This window comes from Amphiprion ocellaris, chromosome 18 (assembly GCF_022539595.1).
Source record: "Amphiprion ocellaris isolate individual 3 ecotype Okinawa chromosome 18, ASM2253959v1, whole genome shotgun sequence".
Taxonomy (NCBI): domain Eukaryota; kingdom Metazoa; phylum Chordata; class Actinopteri; family Pomacentridae; genus Amphiprion; species Amphiprion ocellaris.
The window spans coordinates 30,080,686-30,097,550 of record NC_072783.1 but is presented as its reverse complement, the minus strand read 5'-3'; the positions used below and the strand labels follow the sequence as shown (position 1 = coordinate 30,097,550).

General features: G+C 38.1%; 1 protein-coding gene across 3 annotated transcripts in view; it reads left to right on the top strand.

Moving 5' to 3' along the window:
* Nucleotides 1-16,865, top strand: part of LOC111583352 (calcium-activated potassium channel subunit alpha-1) — a 72,655-nt gene that overhangs the window by 29,434 nt on the left and 26,356 nt on the right. For all 3 annotated transcript variants that reach the window (XM_055004335.1, XM_055004334.1, XM_055004333.1), the window contains exon 3: nucleotides 13,869-13,930. In XM_055004335.1, coding sequence (XP_054860310.1) covers nucleotides 13,869-13,930 — 62 coding nt within the window. The remainder of the gene's footprint in view (nucleotides 1-13,868; nucleotides 13,931-16,865) is intronic.

Here is a 16,865-nt window from a genome sequence, read left to right as displayed (position 1 = left end):
GTACTTCTTCTCTGAGTCAAAAGTCACAAAGAGAAGGAACACATCATTTCACATTTACACGAGTAAACACTGATAAATCTGCTGGAAAATCATAGAAAAAATGGTTAAGAATCGAGTTATAAAAATGTTCTTTAGTATCAAAGTAATTTAGTGACAGCCTTACAAACTAGAAATCCTCATCTCTAATTTGAGATACTTTCAATGATGGCAGTTTGCAAAAGTTGACCAAAAAATGAATATATAACAGAAGTCTGTACTACATAGCAAGATTTGGGATTAGTGAGGAAACCTCAGGTTTAACTTTGGGTTTTCAGTCCTTCCTACTGCTCTGCATCACCATGATAATTTATCCCTTCCATTGCTCTGTGTGTCTTTGTAAAGCGATATAATCCTGTAACAGCAACTGATTAAGACACTAAAGCCTTATAATCTACATGTTGACCTTAGAAGATTAGCAGTAAGTCTATTTACCAGTTTGAATTATGGTTTTATGCTCTTCACTTGAGATTTTCATTCTCATTTATTTTGTTCTGTAAATAATTTGTCTGTTTTGTAAGTAGAAAGCCAACTCTGTAATTTCATTCATCATGTGATGCATGATGATAATAAAACTGAATCTTGGATTAGAAACATACATCTAAGCTTTTTATACACAATTGTAATCAGAGTTGAATCTATTCATACCATAATGATGGCACTGTGATATTGATAAGCTTGTTAATCTCCATATTTAGAAAGTCAAAATAATAATAAATCTGGCTTTGGCTGCAGCAGCTGTGTTACTTTCAGCTTGAATTATATTTTTTCAATTCTTGTTCTTCTTGTGAGAAATACGCGGTTATAGAGCTGCCCATGTTTGTGATTTGTCATCTCTTGCCAATGCTGCCCTTTTCATTTGAACATGCTAATAGCTAGTTTCAGAAACCCACAGTTGACTTATCGAGTCAGTAATCAGTGTCATGTGACCGCTTCACTTTACTGTGATTGTTAGGTTAACTGAAGTGAGACAATGAAAGGACATCCTGTCTATATTGAACTTGCCACATAGTACAGACTTAAGTTGTAGCCACCGGTAATTCCAACAATATAGTTTGTATTCTCTAAAAATTATGGCAACTGTAACCTTAGTGGTATCTGTGAGTAGATGCAACTGTTATGATTCTCAGAGAAATTGGAAAACCCATAGATGAGAAGCTTTGCCATAAGAACACAAACCTTCCAGCAACAATATGATGGAGTTAAATGGAGTGTTAGCAAAATGTGTAAGACTGCATAAAAAATAATCTTCATCAGATAAATGGAAGCTTTGGCCATCTGATGAAACATTATCTAACTTAAAGCGTGTGTAGAAAAAACTGCAGCCCTTATGTAGCCATAAGAGGGGCATTTTGTTGTTGTTTTTCAGTATTTTTATTGGGTTAATTATTTTTAGAAAGTGTTGTCACACCAGCAATGTAGCAGCAAAAATACGTGTCCCCTTGTGAAATACCTGCAGGTGGAGCTGCAATGTGTTGACAACTTGTGGGTCATGCAGTTGTTGCAGTTTTGTTCTTGGCAAAATGAACCCTGCTGTTGCTTCTCAGGGGTTGTATTAAATCTGAAAGGTGCATTGGTTTCAGAATTCCCTCAGAGATCAAGGCTTGGTCGAGACTTGCATGTCGATGTGCACTGAGGCTGATCTCTACTTGAAAGCTCAGTATGAATTTGAGTAAAGTGAAATCCTCTGTTGGTGGTTTTTCCACTGAAATAACCTGAATGTAGTTTTAAAAAAGACTGGTGTGACTGAGCCATATTTATTTCTACCTTTTTGTACATTTTTAAAAATGTTTTTGTCTTGGTATTAAAAATCTTAGACCATGGTATAAATAAGCACTTTAATATGACAACCTTTATTATATATTTTTTTTCTTTTTAGATCCATAAACAAATTTAATCAGAAGATTGTAGTGGTTTGGGTTTATGTCAGGACATGTTATTAATAAAGGTCTCTTAAATGTCAGGCAAGAAATTAATTTCCAATTTTAGTAAATGTCAGCACAGGAATGTCATGCAAAATATGAACTAGTGTGAGTTGAACGTTGTCTGCTGAACATGTCGACTTCGGTGTGTACATACAAACAGAATTTGTTGTTTGCTGCTGCCACTTTCCAGCAGCTGTGCAGAAGAACCTGTAAATTCTGCTGTTGGTTGTCAGATTTGGGAATGATGATGTTATTACTGAATAGCAGGTCTTTCCCTGTGGAACTTAAGCTGGTAGTGATCCCTAATGATGTGGAAGCAGCTGCATGCAGCTCCACAGGAAACCTGGAAGACAAAGGAATAATCTGCTTTTATTGACAAGATGAGAGAGAAATCCCATAAACCCATCGGTTTTACTCCCGAGTGTGAAAGTCCCAGGCACAAAAGAAAACCATAAAACCCTGCTTTGGATGCTGTACTGTCTGCGCAATGTGTGCTCACCCTAGGAAAGGTTTTCTGAATGATGCAATACAAGCCTGAAAATTACATCCACTCCACTCCAGACACCCACTGTGTCTGTAAGGGTTTCCAGGGATTCCCAGCAAAAAGAACATAGGTTCAGTTTTAGTTGAATGAGTTTATTTTGTAAATGTCTTTTCCCCCCCATGATGCATGCTGCGCTCTAAAATATCAACATGTACAGTCTAACACTGTAATGCTGTGAATTTTTACCTTGTCAATGGGTCAGTGATATGAAAATATTTATGAATCAGTGCCTTCAGACTGAAAACTGCAGGGGTTTATGTTGGTGTGTGCAGCTTCAGGTACCAATGAACCAATGAAATATCATCAAGGAATGAAGTAATACTGAGGTTTTTAAACTGTAGGGGGTGCGTAGGAGAGTTGTGGTGGGCTCACGGAGGGATAGATGTGAAAAGAAAGTTGGTTATTGTAGTCTGGCTGCTTGATTTGTCCCATGTATTGATACATGTGAGCCGTAGCAGCAGCTGTGACACAACTAATGGAGGCTATTATGGTATTTTAAGATCATTAGCACTTGATGGCTACAATTTGTGTCAAAAGTCTTTTCACTTTTTCTAAGCCAGAACTCGGTCAAATCTGAGCGCACCGATAGGATGCAGACATTTTTAGATTCATCAGGAGATGCACCAATCAGCCACAACATTAAAACCACTGACAGGTAAAGTGTATAACATTGATCATGTCATTATGTGGATATTATTTACCACCAGCAGGACAATATGCCTCACTATACAACAGAAACTGCCCAGGAAGAGCTCTAGAGCTTTGACACAATTTCCAAACTCCATATATCTCAATCCAATCAAGTATCCATGGGATGCACTGGAGCAGCACAATGTAACCCACAGGACCCAAAAGATCTGCTGCCAACACTGATTCAAAGTTGTTTTTGCAACATAAGTGTGACCTACACAATATTATCCAGGTGGTTTTAATGTTGTGGCTAAGCGGTGTAATTATTCCTGTTGTCCGTTGCAAGTAAATTTCAATAAATGTGCTAAGAAATCATAAAAAGAACACTTATTATTCGTATTGTACAGAAAATCATATTTTATTTAGGTTTCTTCATTATTAAAGGAACTGCTAATAGCTGGTTTAACAGACTTTTTGTGGTGCTATTTCGCTAAAATATAAACATAGCTGGTCTTGATTTTGTCAGTAATGTTTTTTTCAAGCACTGTGTAACACCTGACTAAAAAGTAGCATTTCACTGCCTTCTTTGAGTAGAAACTTTAAATCTGTTGCATTACTGCCGCAGTAAGTGGTGAAATGTGAAACATCTCTGCAGCAAGGTGAGAAAAAGAAGTTAATGATGTTACAATAGTCTGGCATAATGCAAGAGAGAAACCAACACACCACTGGGGTTTGTGGTTTCTTTGTGGTTTGTTTCTGGAAGGAAAGCTGACCAACAGTAAAATTCTCAGTCTGATTTATGTATTGTTAATATTAATTTTTCTTTGGCAGCATGTGGTTTTATTAGATATTGTGTGTGTTGTGGCTCCACACCAGCTTTTTGTTTTTTTAAAACTGCCAAAATAAAAGTTGGAATTAGCACATGAGCCAGTCAGGGCATAAAATCAAACCCCAAAAAAAATACATTATGAAACTCTGGCGGTAACAATGCTACTTGGTACCAGAAACAAAAACTCTTTAATTTTTAAGCTTATGTGCGGTCTTTCCTCATTTCTCAACACATTTGAGCAACACTTACGAGTCGCCAACCCCATGTTTCAGCCCAGTGTCCTTGATAAATCAGTCCAGAGGGTGAAGAAATAACTTTGGCAGACTTTCTGATTGTAGCACATTGAACCCGTCCAGCTCTGCGTCCTTGAGCATCGCTTCAGTTATGAGTCACTCGATTGTCAAAGCGGCTCAGGCATCATCAGAATTACATACAATGAACTCATTTCTCACCTCACACAAACATCTGGGGATTGTCTGTATGCTACTTATCCTCCTCCTGTTGCTGCTGTCACTGCCTGTAGCCCTCCATGCAATGTGATTGTTATCTTGTCTGATGATGAGTAATGTCACACTTTCTGCCAAACTGTGACTTTGGTTTTCAGTGAGCTCTGATGCATTCATATATCTCTCTACAGTGCTGTGCATGAAGCGTTTTACTCTGATAAATCTACTGCTGACACCCACTCATGCCCCATTTTCCCTTCATCCTTTCTTCAAAGTATAAATTTCATCTACATAAGTGATGTTAGCGGGGATCAAAGTCACATGTCACTCATAAAGAAGCAAGAAAAATACACAATCTGAACTTACTGACAGTCACACTGGACATCTGAAAATGAAAAGATCTCTGTGATGTTTTCGTGTTCATTGTTATTCTGATTTCTCAGAGGATTTCTCACGGCAGCATTTGTCTTGCTGTTAGGAAACACGTCACTGCCGTCAGTAACTTGTGCTTGTGATCTACACTTGATCAGCAGCAGCAGCAGCAACACAATCAGAAACACAACTGTGTGGGACAAATTCTAATTAAGAGGTTTCATTTCATCTACACTATTTTTTAACCACTTACAAGAGAACAAGAAGCTGTAAACACAACCCTGACATTTGTCACCTCTGATGCTGAATGTTCTAATCCAACATGTACGCAGCAACTCATGTTTCTGACCTTCTGATCCAAGTGTAGAGTTGGTAAATAATTCTCGGTGGGTTTGTCATGACAATTGTGACCTGTGTAGTCATTTAACTTGTTTAATTTTTTTTTAATCTAGACAAGACTGTGCTGCCTGTAGTAGCTGAAAGTAGCTACAGTCTCGCTGCACAATACGAAGCTCAAAGCAGATGAACGTGGCAAGCAAACCTCAGAATGCAATCGTTAATTTAATAATAGAATATTACACCCCTAAACCCCAAAACCTATCAGCTGCTATCTTTTTAAAAAATCATCACCATTTAGCAGAGCTAGAAACTGTAAATACAGGAAGAATTATCAGATTTTCAACTTTCTGACGGTCCTTAAACTACTCATCTGTGTAGTGTCATCAAAATCAATGTATTCTACATGCTTCATTTAAAAATGTGTCAAAAATAAATGATTTGCTCTAATCTGATTGTGTAAATAATTAAAATTCTACACTGAGGTGCAACCACGAAGCCATTAGTGACTAAATTGTGACCAACAGTAGCAGGACTAAAATCCAGGGACTTCTCACCTGAACTGCAGACTTTTTATAAAGAACAGAGGAGACAAGTATGGAAACGCATACAAATAAACATAGTAAAATATCTGTAGTATGTAGAGCCACCATTCTCTTCCACTATTGGTAACGCTTGAGGGCAGTTGGAAAATGGAAAAGTACTGTACATGTTGGTTCCAGGATTTTTACATTTTTGTCAAATAATCAAAGACATTTACCTGTTTTTTAAAATTTGTATCTTTTGTTATAGCTTTGTTAAATTCCACACAGAACATTTCTGATTTCTTTCTACTTCTAGCTGTGGTTGTGTTGTTTCCGTAAAGTCACAGGACTTTATATTGCAGTGAAAAAGGAGTACACAAAGAGATAAAATGTGACTGGAGGCAAAAAAATAACTCCCAGAAACCATTTCGGGTTCAGAGGGGTTAATAAGTGCAGCTTTAATCCCCATTAATATTTTCACATGAAACTTTTTTTTTGTCATTTTTGTTTGCGAGAAGCTGAAAACAAACAGCACTTAAAATGTGGGATTTCGATTACACTACATATATATTTAGTGTAAGTTTCTGAATAGAAAACGGAGCGAACCACGTGGTAATATTGTTGCTGTTTTTGAAATATTCTCATTTTATACACAGAGGAGCATTTTTCCACTGATGCTGTGATTTTTCACCATTCAGTTCATGATGCCTTATTCAGGCAAATGAAGCTGTTTAAGAAACACATGCTGGGGAGGTTATATTAAGATCATGCTTGAGGAGGGCTTCAGGAGCACCAAGACCCCATTAGTATGCATGTTGTGTTTTTGCCTGTCGCCACAAGCATGGTGCACATGGAGACACAGCCAGTGAACACAGTTCGGAAGTGAACATAGACACAGCTGCCTCTTAAAGGCTCAATCTGTCATTTTTGCTGCTTTAGCCTGTATTTGCATGCTTAATTGGAGCAGTTTGGCTGTGTTTATGCCCAAAACTGAGAAATCTTTTTTAACTTGGATCTAGCTGTTATTTAGTGCCAGTACATCACGTATTGACAGACATGTCCATCAGATTGCAAGTCATAATTTGTTTCTCACTTTGGGGGGTTGAACAGTGCAGCTTTAACAGTCTGAACCCAAAGCTGTTCCTGTTGTACATTTACTCACTGTAGGCTAATTTTTCACTGCAATATAAAGTCCTGCACCTCTATGGAAACAGTACAGTCATACCTAGAAGTAGAGAGAACTCAAAATGTCTGTGGTGCAGTGTAACATAATTTAAATGCCACAAATCGTGAAAAAAAGAAAAAATGAAAAACTTCTTTCTGCTATGCAGTTCAACCGAAAGTCATAGAATTTTTGTCACATGACTTGTTTGCAGCTTTGACTTTTGTTTTTTGTGTAATCTGGTTAGAGTGAATAATTTATTTTTGACATTTTTTTAATGAGACATCTATAAAAAGGGTATTTTAATTAAATTCTACAATTTTGAGCTTTGGTAAAATTTTGTGACAGAACAGCATGTCACAGATAAGTAGTTCAAAGGCTGTCAGAAATTCAAAATTTGAATATTGATTTTACGTTTTGTTTTTGGTTTTTTTTTTTTTAAATCTCTGATAAATGGTATAAATTTGGCATTTATTAAAAAGACAACATGCCTTTCAATCCTGCTGGCCGAGTGTTAAAAATTGCCACAAGGTTGATGCACAAAAGGGCCATTAAATAATTGTTTGCTTCGCAGACACTAATTCTGATTGACCCTGATTGAAAACCAACATTAAAATCAGGATTATTATTTGTGACATAATCAAGTAGCCCTGCTTTAGGCCTGATAAGTGTGCTCTGTGCAGTTTTTAAGTGCTTTGAGCACAGTCAAAAACCTGACATTATCAAAAGGTCTTGTGGAGGTCACCCATCTTTGTTCTTCAGCAGCCAAAACTCTTTTGTCAAACTGTCATTATGGAAACAACGACAGACTGCAGAGCTAAAGTCGTCTCTCATGTCCCAGACGCTCTGTAGCATGTGCTGTCAGCTGTAGAGGGGCAGCAGTTCAACAGGAGCAACGCTGTAAATGTCTCAAATGTTCATCCAGTGTCCATGTTTGTCAAGGTTGCAGTCAATCACATTCATGGCTGTTGTTGTAAACATGCTAATTTGCTGTTATCACCCCGGGTGAAGGATAAACGGTGGAGGGAGAGTCCTGTAAATAAAGTCTAGTTAGTCAGGACAAGTCATAGTGACCAGTGTCTCACAATCCAAAGGCCATAACACAGATATTTACAGCTGCTCTCAATCTACTGGAACTACACAAACACCAAAAGAAGATGGATGGGCTAGGATGTTAGCAATATTAGGAATTAATAACTGCCGTATGGTCTGTGAATTAGACATGTTACAGTGCTGTTTTGTTCTTTTTCACAGACAGAAAAACCTGATTGAAACAGCATAAATTCTGAATTTGTTTTTGTCAGCTCGTTGTCGGCACATTGATTTATTTTCTCTCTATTATGCAGTTTGTTGTTTCTGTGTTATACTCAAGATACCTTATTAGTCAAAGCAGCTTTTGAGGTTGGACAGATGGGCTGGCTGGACTTCACCAGCAGTCCTTGGGTCATTTTGATTTGGAAAGCAGCACTGTGTTGTGTCATCCAGAAGAAACATGAGGTCTGACAAATGAGAGATGCATGGACTAGATGTGTTTAGTTTGTTGATGTGGTGAAGAAACTGGACTCACTTGAATGAAAAATGCTCAAAAAATTGGTGTAGAGGCCTAAAAAGTTACCAAACGTCTGGGTTTGCTTCCTCATTGCGGTTGTATAATGAGTTCCCACTCAGCCCACACAGTTCACATTGACGTCAGGTATAAATCACTCCACAAAACCTCTATGACTTTCAAATTCATAAACTAAACAGTAATAATCAGTTTTGTTTACAGTTGGAGGTTTGCTGTTTGACAGATGTTTCCATAGGGGAAAATGCTTTTCGAAGGCACAGGGGATTTTTCAAGTGACAGCTGGGAAAAAAGCAGCACTGCATCTATATCTCTGAACACATCCACAGTTTCTCTAAACAGAGACGGCCATTTAACAGCACACACAAATCTTTGGCATCCCACCAGTGACAGTTTTGATCCCTCAGTGACCACAGGCTTTAAAAGAATATGGAACAAACTGACCTCTGGCTCTTCTGAATCCTGTTTTAGATACTACAGCATCTCACAGAGTGACACAGACTCCTACTGTAGAATTAGTAGAACACGTTTCTATCTGTCCTGAACACATCAGTGACACTTCATACTTTTAACTGGACCACAATTGTACTGTTACAATATATCTGTTGCAACACATTTTTACTCCCTGTGGGCACATTTTTCTCTGCAGTGGGAAAAAAGGAAGTCCTGCACCTCTATTAAAACAGTTTAATTATGGCTAGAAGTAGTGAAAACTCTAAAATATCTTCTCTAGTATAGCTAAGTTATAATGGGATAAATCGTAAAAGCAGGACAAAAAAGTTGAATTGTTGTGATTATTTATTTGACGAAAATTCCCAAAAAAACTTAAATCAACATGTACAACAATTTCAAGTGCCCACCAGTGTTAACAATACTGGAAATAACACGGTGACTCTACATATCAGATGTTTTCCTACTTACAGTTTTCGGTTGTTTCCATACTTGCTTCCTATCTGCTCTATGTGAACACAACCTGCAGTTCATCCGAAAAATCCTTGAATTTTTCTCACATGGTTGTTAGTCTTAGCTGAGTCACTAAAGGCTTCAAAAAAATGTATGGTGTTTAACTGAATGTGGCTACTGCAAACAGTTCGTTTTTGTAGAATTTTCCAAATGACACATTGAGAATAAAGTAATTTTAATTAAATATCACATCCATTAGCTTAGATTTTTCCCAAAAGACAGTAGTTCCAAGGACGATGTGAAAGTTAAAAATGCAATAATTCTTGCTGTCGTCACAGTTCCTGGTTCTGATGAATGATGTATTTTTGGCTATTTGCTAAAAAAACAACCTATCTTTCAAAACCGCTGGAGGCTTAATGCTCATAACCATCTTATTATTATATTTATTCACTCAGTGCTAAAATTCTACCATTGATTGCCTTTGCTTCTTTATTTTCATTTGCTAAATTTACACTATTAGATTCTGAGTCTATTGATGCCTGCAACATCTTTAGCATCACGCTTTCTAAAAGCGTCCTTGGATCACCGTCTTTCTTTGTGTTATTTTCAAAAGACATGCAAAAAAAGCCCCTAATTTCTGTTTGAAATGTCAGCTCTCCCCCTACAGTAGCAGTGATTCTTCTGCCTAGGTGCAGCTCCTGTGTGTTTAGCAGGTTATTCATGCTCAGTGATGGTGAGTCACTCCAGGAAGAGTGGAGGAGCATGAGTGGGTTCTTTGATGTTTGCAGGTCGACTTCTGAATGCTTGAGACCTGCTGCTGCACTCTGCAGGCTGCACATCACAGACACAGTCACTGCCGCTATTATAGTCTGACGTGAACAGTTCTAATTGTTCTTTTTTAACATATATGATTAAAAAGACATTAAGTAGATCCTTCCTTTGTTCAGACAGCTTTTGTTGCCACTTTTCCACAGAGGTCCAACCTTATTATCCAAGATTCTGTTGTTGTTCTTAAGACTTCAGACTGAAAGCTAGAGTCAGTGATTTTAATTAAGTGCAGTTTTCACTAAATCCAGTGAATATTTCTTTACACTTTGCTAGCTGTAAGTTTTGTGTGTGCATGCTGAAAAATCCAGTGTTAACACACAGCTCTGGCCCTGTAAATGGGAACTGACTCTATGAACTATCCAGTGTGTATGCCTGACCTCATGTACAGTACAGCTGAAAAGAGGGGCAGATGGAAGATGGGGTTCACTAGGAGTGATATTGAGGATAAATGTGGTATATGCTAGCTGTCTATATATGATGCCCATAGCTAAAAATTAACTAGCTTTATACCAGAATCACAGACTATATGTTTAAGTCAGACTTTTGTCAAAAAAACTAAGGATTTGTAAGACCAAACTTACTTGAAATTTTGAGAACACTGACATTTATAAGCAGAAACACAAAAGACTATATGATCCTGAAGGAAATTTTCTTGTCAGATATTGCTCAGAAAAACAAAATTGAGACATAAGAATTAATGCACTGCCTAGCAGAAAAGCAGCACAATGTAAGTGTTATGCATTCCAGAAATGAAATAAATAAGCTAATTGAAGACTAGAATAGAAACATAAAAACTAATCAAGGCACAAATTTAAAAATACAAAGAGCGCCTTTGGTTGGCTGGATATATATATATATCCCAAAATTGCCTGTAAAGGACCTTTAGATAGCATGTGTGATCACATACGACATCTTCAACATCTTCTATCCTTTGAAACTGAGTTCAGTCTCAAGTTTTGACCTCGAAAATCCTGCAGCTGTAAGAAATAAAACATGGACATTTTCAATTTGTATGCTTTAGATTAAAAGAACTTTTAGCTGTAAAAAAATGTTTTAAACCAATAATGCTTAAATGCCGTGTCAGTTTAACACATTTTGCATGTGAAGACTTGGATTGGACTCAAATTACTTGTGATAGTTTGAGACTTGAATTGGGCTCTTGCCAAATAACTTGATTTAAGACTTGTGCTCACGACCTTGAGAACTGATTGTAACTTGTCCTAAATAACTTGAGACTCAACTTGGACTCAGTTTGACTGACCTGGAATAACTCTGACTTGTCTCAGATGGCTTGAGACCTGCTCCGACAGACTGGAGACTTGACATAAAATTGCCTCAGATAACCTGAAACGATGGATGTGAGGCTTGACTTGGAGCTGTTTCAAGTGGCTTCCGTCTTCACTTAGAATTTGCTTAGACAGACTTTTACACATACACTTGATGAGTTTTTCTTCATTTCTGAGAAAACATTTGACATTTTCTTTTGTTGCAAAGTGATTTCCCTCTTATCTTGTACTTGACATTAAGGGATGAGTGTGTTGGCAAAAATAAATGCAAATTGGGCTGAGTATGTTCTTGGCAGCTCTCTTGGTCGTCATGCGGCGGTCGCTCGCTCCTCTTTGTGAGTCTGAGCTCGCTGTGCCCCCTTGTGGGTGGAGCTTTTTGCCAGCAAATGGCTGAGGATGGCTGAAGATACAGATGTGATCCATCATTATCTGCTGACTGAGATGAATGATGACCGCTGGCTGGCACTGTCTGCCGTCACCTCATTGACAAACCCAACCATGACTGGCCGCTCCTTGTTCCAGCCTGTTAGCTGAATCCTGCCGGTGGCGTTAGCTCCTCTAGGTTTAAACCAACATTGTTTCCGGTTTCTAAACTGGGACAATCGGAGGCATAAAGAGATTTGCTGGCTTTCAAAGAGGAAGGGTCGATTAAAAATGCATGCGGGTGCTTTTTGTCATTACGGAGCCATCAGTGGCTGCAGGTTGACAATACAATTTCACATCATGGAAATGAATTAGGCTGGGCTCATTCATTATGCATGCTCATTGGTTTCTTGTTCAGGATGGCCATTGTGTCGTTTCTAAATAGATGAAAGCCAGGGAGGGCCGCAGATAACCCGGTAGTGTATTTCAGGATGTAAAACATTTGTTCTGCTTTCTGGCTGAAGCCTTTTGGTTCTTATCTGTGGGTCGAGCCCTCGTCTACATTAGCAGTGGCTTTAAGAGGGAAAATTAGGACACTCATTTCACAACAGTATTAATGAGCCACTGTGCTTTTTGACTTAGAAATATTAATCGATCCTGCTGTACTGTTAACATCAATGGATTAAAAATCTGAGCCTTTTCTTTCCCAAATGGTGGGAAACTGGTTTTGTAACTTCACACTGCATAATATGAAATATATAAACTTAATGAATGAACTGTGTTCTGGTGTAAACTCTGCTCTAGTTGATTTTATCCTCTGTCCTCCATCTCTGATAATCTCCCACCTTCTCCTCCTGTCAAGACAAATACCGGTACATGATGACAGCATCCCCAGTGTGATTTTCAGTGTCAGGTGAAAGCACAGAGAAGCAGCATCACCTGCAGTTTGGCTTCTTCTCTGCACATCTTGGCACACTGATTGTTGCTTGTTCTCACTTTAATTGTTTGTATTTACAGTTTAGTCTTAATCTGACAGTGATTAAGTTCCACTTGAACTCCCACTCAGCTGCTCCCTCACAGCTCCTGCTGCCCCGAATCTCACATTTATTACATTTCGGTTTATTCTGCAGCATCTCCCCTCTGCAGAAAAGGCAGAGTGGCAGAGTTAAAGCGATGCCCTGGTTTTTTATTGTCATGCTGCTCGACCGCGACCACCGAAGCTTCAGGCTCAGCCCCTTGTTTGTGTCTGTGAAAGCTGAAGCCACGTTCTGTCACCTCGCCCACTCTTCCTGCCAATTTACATGATGTGCTGAGCTCTTGTGTATTTATTTACGCTGTCAGATGTACAGTAACCGATGAGTGTGTTTGTAACACTGCTGTTCAAACCTGCGACTCTTTCTTTTTGGTTTATATAACACAACTATAGCAGGCTGACGAGATGTATCAAGGTCTGTCGATGATTGTTAATAGCTATTTGCAACAAACCTCGAAATACTGTTTTTTGTTTTATTGCTTTTGCTCCTTTGTTCATGTTGTACTAATTATCTAACAGACTATAGGGGTTATTTTCTCTCAGTTTATTTGGTAATTGTTGTTGTTTAATAATTTAGTCTGTAAAATGGCAGAAAATAATGGAAAAGTGTGAATTTTCTTGAGCTGAAATCTTCAAATCTTACCTTACTCCACCACCAGTCTGAAGATATTCAGTTTACTGTGATTCAAATCAGAGAAAAGGTCCAAATGTTCACAAATATACATATTTATTGCTTTAAAATATTTTAGACCATTTGTTTTTAGAATTTTATGTGTAAAGAATTTCGTAACTTACTTTTGTTTATAGCACTATGAAAAATATTCTTGCAATCAAAAGCGAAACAGAGAGAAGTGTGTGTAATATTTTCTTTTAAGCTCCAGCGCAAAACATTTTAACTACAGGAATAAATTTGTGTTTGCAGCCAAGTAGGTCAATAGTCTGGTGTCCTGCTTTTCTTATTCCCCAAAGCATCTGAAGATTAAACATCTACTGTCAAATTTTAAGCCATTTTTTTGTGTAAACATATATTTTGGATGATTTAGTAGTTTCACTTAAATACGAAGACGTTTTTTCTTATTTGTTCCAGGTGGTGCTCGTGTTCGCGCTCAGCATTGGAGCCCTTGTAATATACTTCATAGATTCCTCTGAGTAAGTATTCACTCATCACACTTCACTGCTGATGATACTCTGCCTTAAAGATGACAATTAACCCTGTTTTGTCCTGTTTCAGTGCAGAATATTTGTAATTTCAGGTATGCACTAACATTACACACATATTTTTAAGACTGCTTTTGTAATTCATGTAAAATTTCCCATTCGACCATAAGATCAGGTAACTCTTCGGAGGTATCTTTGTAAACATCAACACTGTTTTTGTGGAAATGTAGCAACTTTACCGACCAGAAGAGATCTGAAAGTGGACGGACAAATCTGAGAAATTTACCAGATAAATAATGACATGAAATGTCTTTCTGAAGTCTGTTCAGTTCTGCTTTTCCTGCCATCTGGACCATTTAGCTCAAAGCTTATTGTAGCTTCATTCAGTTTAACCCTCTGAAACCCAAAACCCACTGGCAGGTTTAAAAGCCATGTTAGCTTTTAAAATGACCAGAATTAAAGCATTTCTCACAGCTAGAAACTGTAAAAACAGATAAAGTATATGATATTGTCACTTTGTGAAGGTCCTAGAACTGTGCCATGTGTCATTTCGTTGGAAATTTTAACCAAATGTGAACCTAAAATCTTGATATTTCAAAATTAAATTACTCTACATGTCATTTAAAGCTTTTGTACTAACAAGATAAAGACAAAAGACAGAACATTTCCTTTTTGGTACAATGGTAAAACCAGTCATGAGGGCTGTGTTAACACAGAGCAGACTGAAGACAAGTATAGAAAACAAATTATATTAGTATACTAATACACTAATTATCCATAGAATATGAAGTCACTGTTTTTTGTCCAGTATGGTAACACCTGAGGGCATTTTGTACAAGCTAATTCCATGTTTTTTTTTCTTCCATTTTTGAGTAAATAATAATCAAAGAACTTTAACTTTTATATTTTTTAATGATTCATGTCATTATTACTTACTTAAACTGCATAGAGGGATTTTGAGTACTTTCTGCTTCTAGAGGTACAGGACTTTACATTGCAGTGAAAAATGAGCCCACGGCAAGTAAAATGAGACTGGAGCAAATAAAATGTCCAGAAAGTGCTTGGGCTTTAGAGGGTTAAATGTTAATAGCACTTTCCTCTCAGTTGCTTCAGTTATAAAGATGAGAAAAGCTCATTGGTAAATTGTATGTATTTAGAGATTTATGATCAACTCAGAGGCTTTAGCCATTAACTGTTTCCTACACACACATAAATCCTCATGTATAGAGCATATAGTAGCAGTCTTATTAAGTCTGAGTGCTTTGAGATTGCATATTTGCTGTTTTTTATTCAGTCCCCTTCCAGGTAAACTGCTCTGGGTTTGCTTAATTTCTTTAATGAAAGGATCACTCTTTCAAACAGGCAGGAAAGTCCAAAGTTCCTGCTCAGAACAATCACCACCGATCATCAGGCAAAGGAAACGGAAGACCCTTTTAGCTCTGTGTGTGACAGTGTACTGTTACTGCAGCTCTGGTGGTGTTTGGACAGGAAGTGCCATTAAGAAGTAGAGCAAAATACAGCAGGATAAAAGCCTTTATCAAGCCCAGAGGGAGTCCCCGCTGGGAGTAACGCTAAGGCAGAGGGGAGAAAATGGGCTGTAAACTTGAGTAATCAGACTCAGGGTCCTGGAGGCAGGTGTCCAGGTTATTTGTTATTTCATAAGACCACATCCAGCTGAGGGCTAGGCTTGCTCTGTTGTGGTTTGCGAGCATGATCTCATTTCATTATCTGGACAAGCTCAGGTAGAGTTACATCCTCACCGATGCCATCTGTGGCCTGGTGTTCTCAGAAGTTGCTTGTAGCGGCGCTCTGTAGCTTTTCATCTGATGAACGATGATCTTCACCCTCCCTCTTTAACCTTTTCACGCATACGGAGGAGCATTGTTAAACACACGAAAGCAATAATGCTGCAGCACCTGTTGAAAGATGTACGTTATATTCATATTCATCCTAGGAGACTTTTTGCTATCTCCAGCCTTATCTAGGTCTTTCTATTATTCACACAGTGTTTTTTCACTACCTGTCAGCCCAACAAGCCCAGTACTTAGAGCCAAAGAGCAGCCAGTTAACTGCTCTCTTGCTTGCTCCTAAGTGGCAGCAGACTGTAACAGATACAGCCCTTCCTGTAATTAGTCCTGCGGGGCTGCAGAGGCTGTTATATGATGGACAGGCTGACCTGACCGGAAGCGACACGAAGAGAGACATCAACACAGCAGACCCACTTAGACTCGAAGGAGAGCTCAAACTGTGAGCGGCAGAGATGAAGAAGCCAGTTAGGTCTTGGATGGAGTTTTACTTTGAAATCTTTAGCTGTGTCCTACTTTGGACCCTCTGCTCCGTGTAGCCTCGTGTCATCTGTGAGTCAGTACCACGGACTGTTGCTTCATCATTGAAGAGGTCAGGGTTCAGCACTGACTACTGAACAAATTATGTCCATACTGCAGAGTATTTAAAGCAGCTGTAGTTTTGTTAAGTCATTTCTAATCTCATATTCCTTATTATTTACTTGTATTTCACTAATACCTTGGTAATTAGAAACTCAACAAATAGCTGAGAAGCCTATAGCCTGGAATAGTTTTTCTTAACTGCTAAAGGTGACTTGTTGTTCTTTGTCTATTCAGCAGACCAAGTTTTTCAGATGATATGTTGAAGCGATAAGAAAACATTTGCACATCCAGCAGTTACTATTCAGATAGAACAGTAATGATATGCAATGATATCTGAATCATCATCATATCAGTCCCAAAAAGCTTAAAACAAATATTGACAAACAGTGATGAGCAGATGACACTTGATGGCTAAAAATTAGAGATTTGTTTGAAAATGTTGCAGAAAAAAAATATATTACACAGATTTCTGTTTGCAGAGTGCACCTGCCAGTGGGCCACCACAAGAAAAGTAGGTTTAATAATGATGTTCTTTGCAA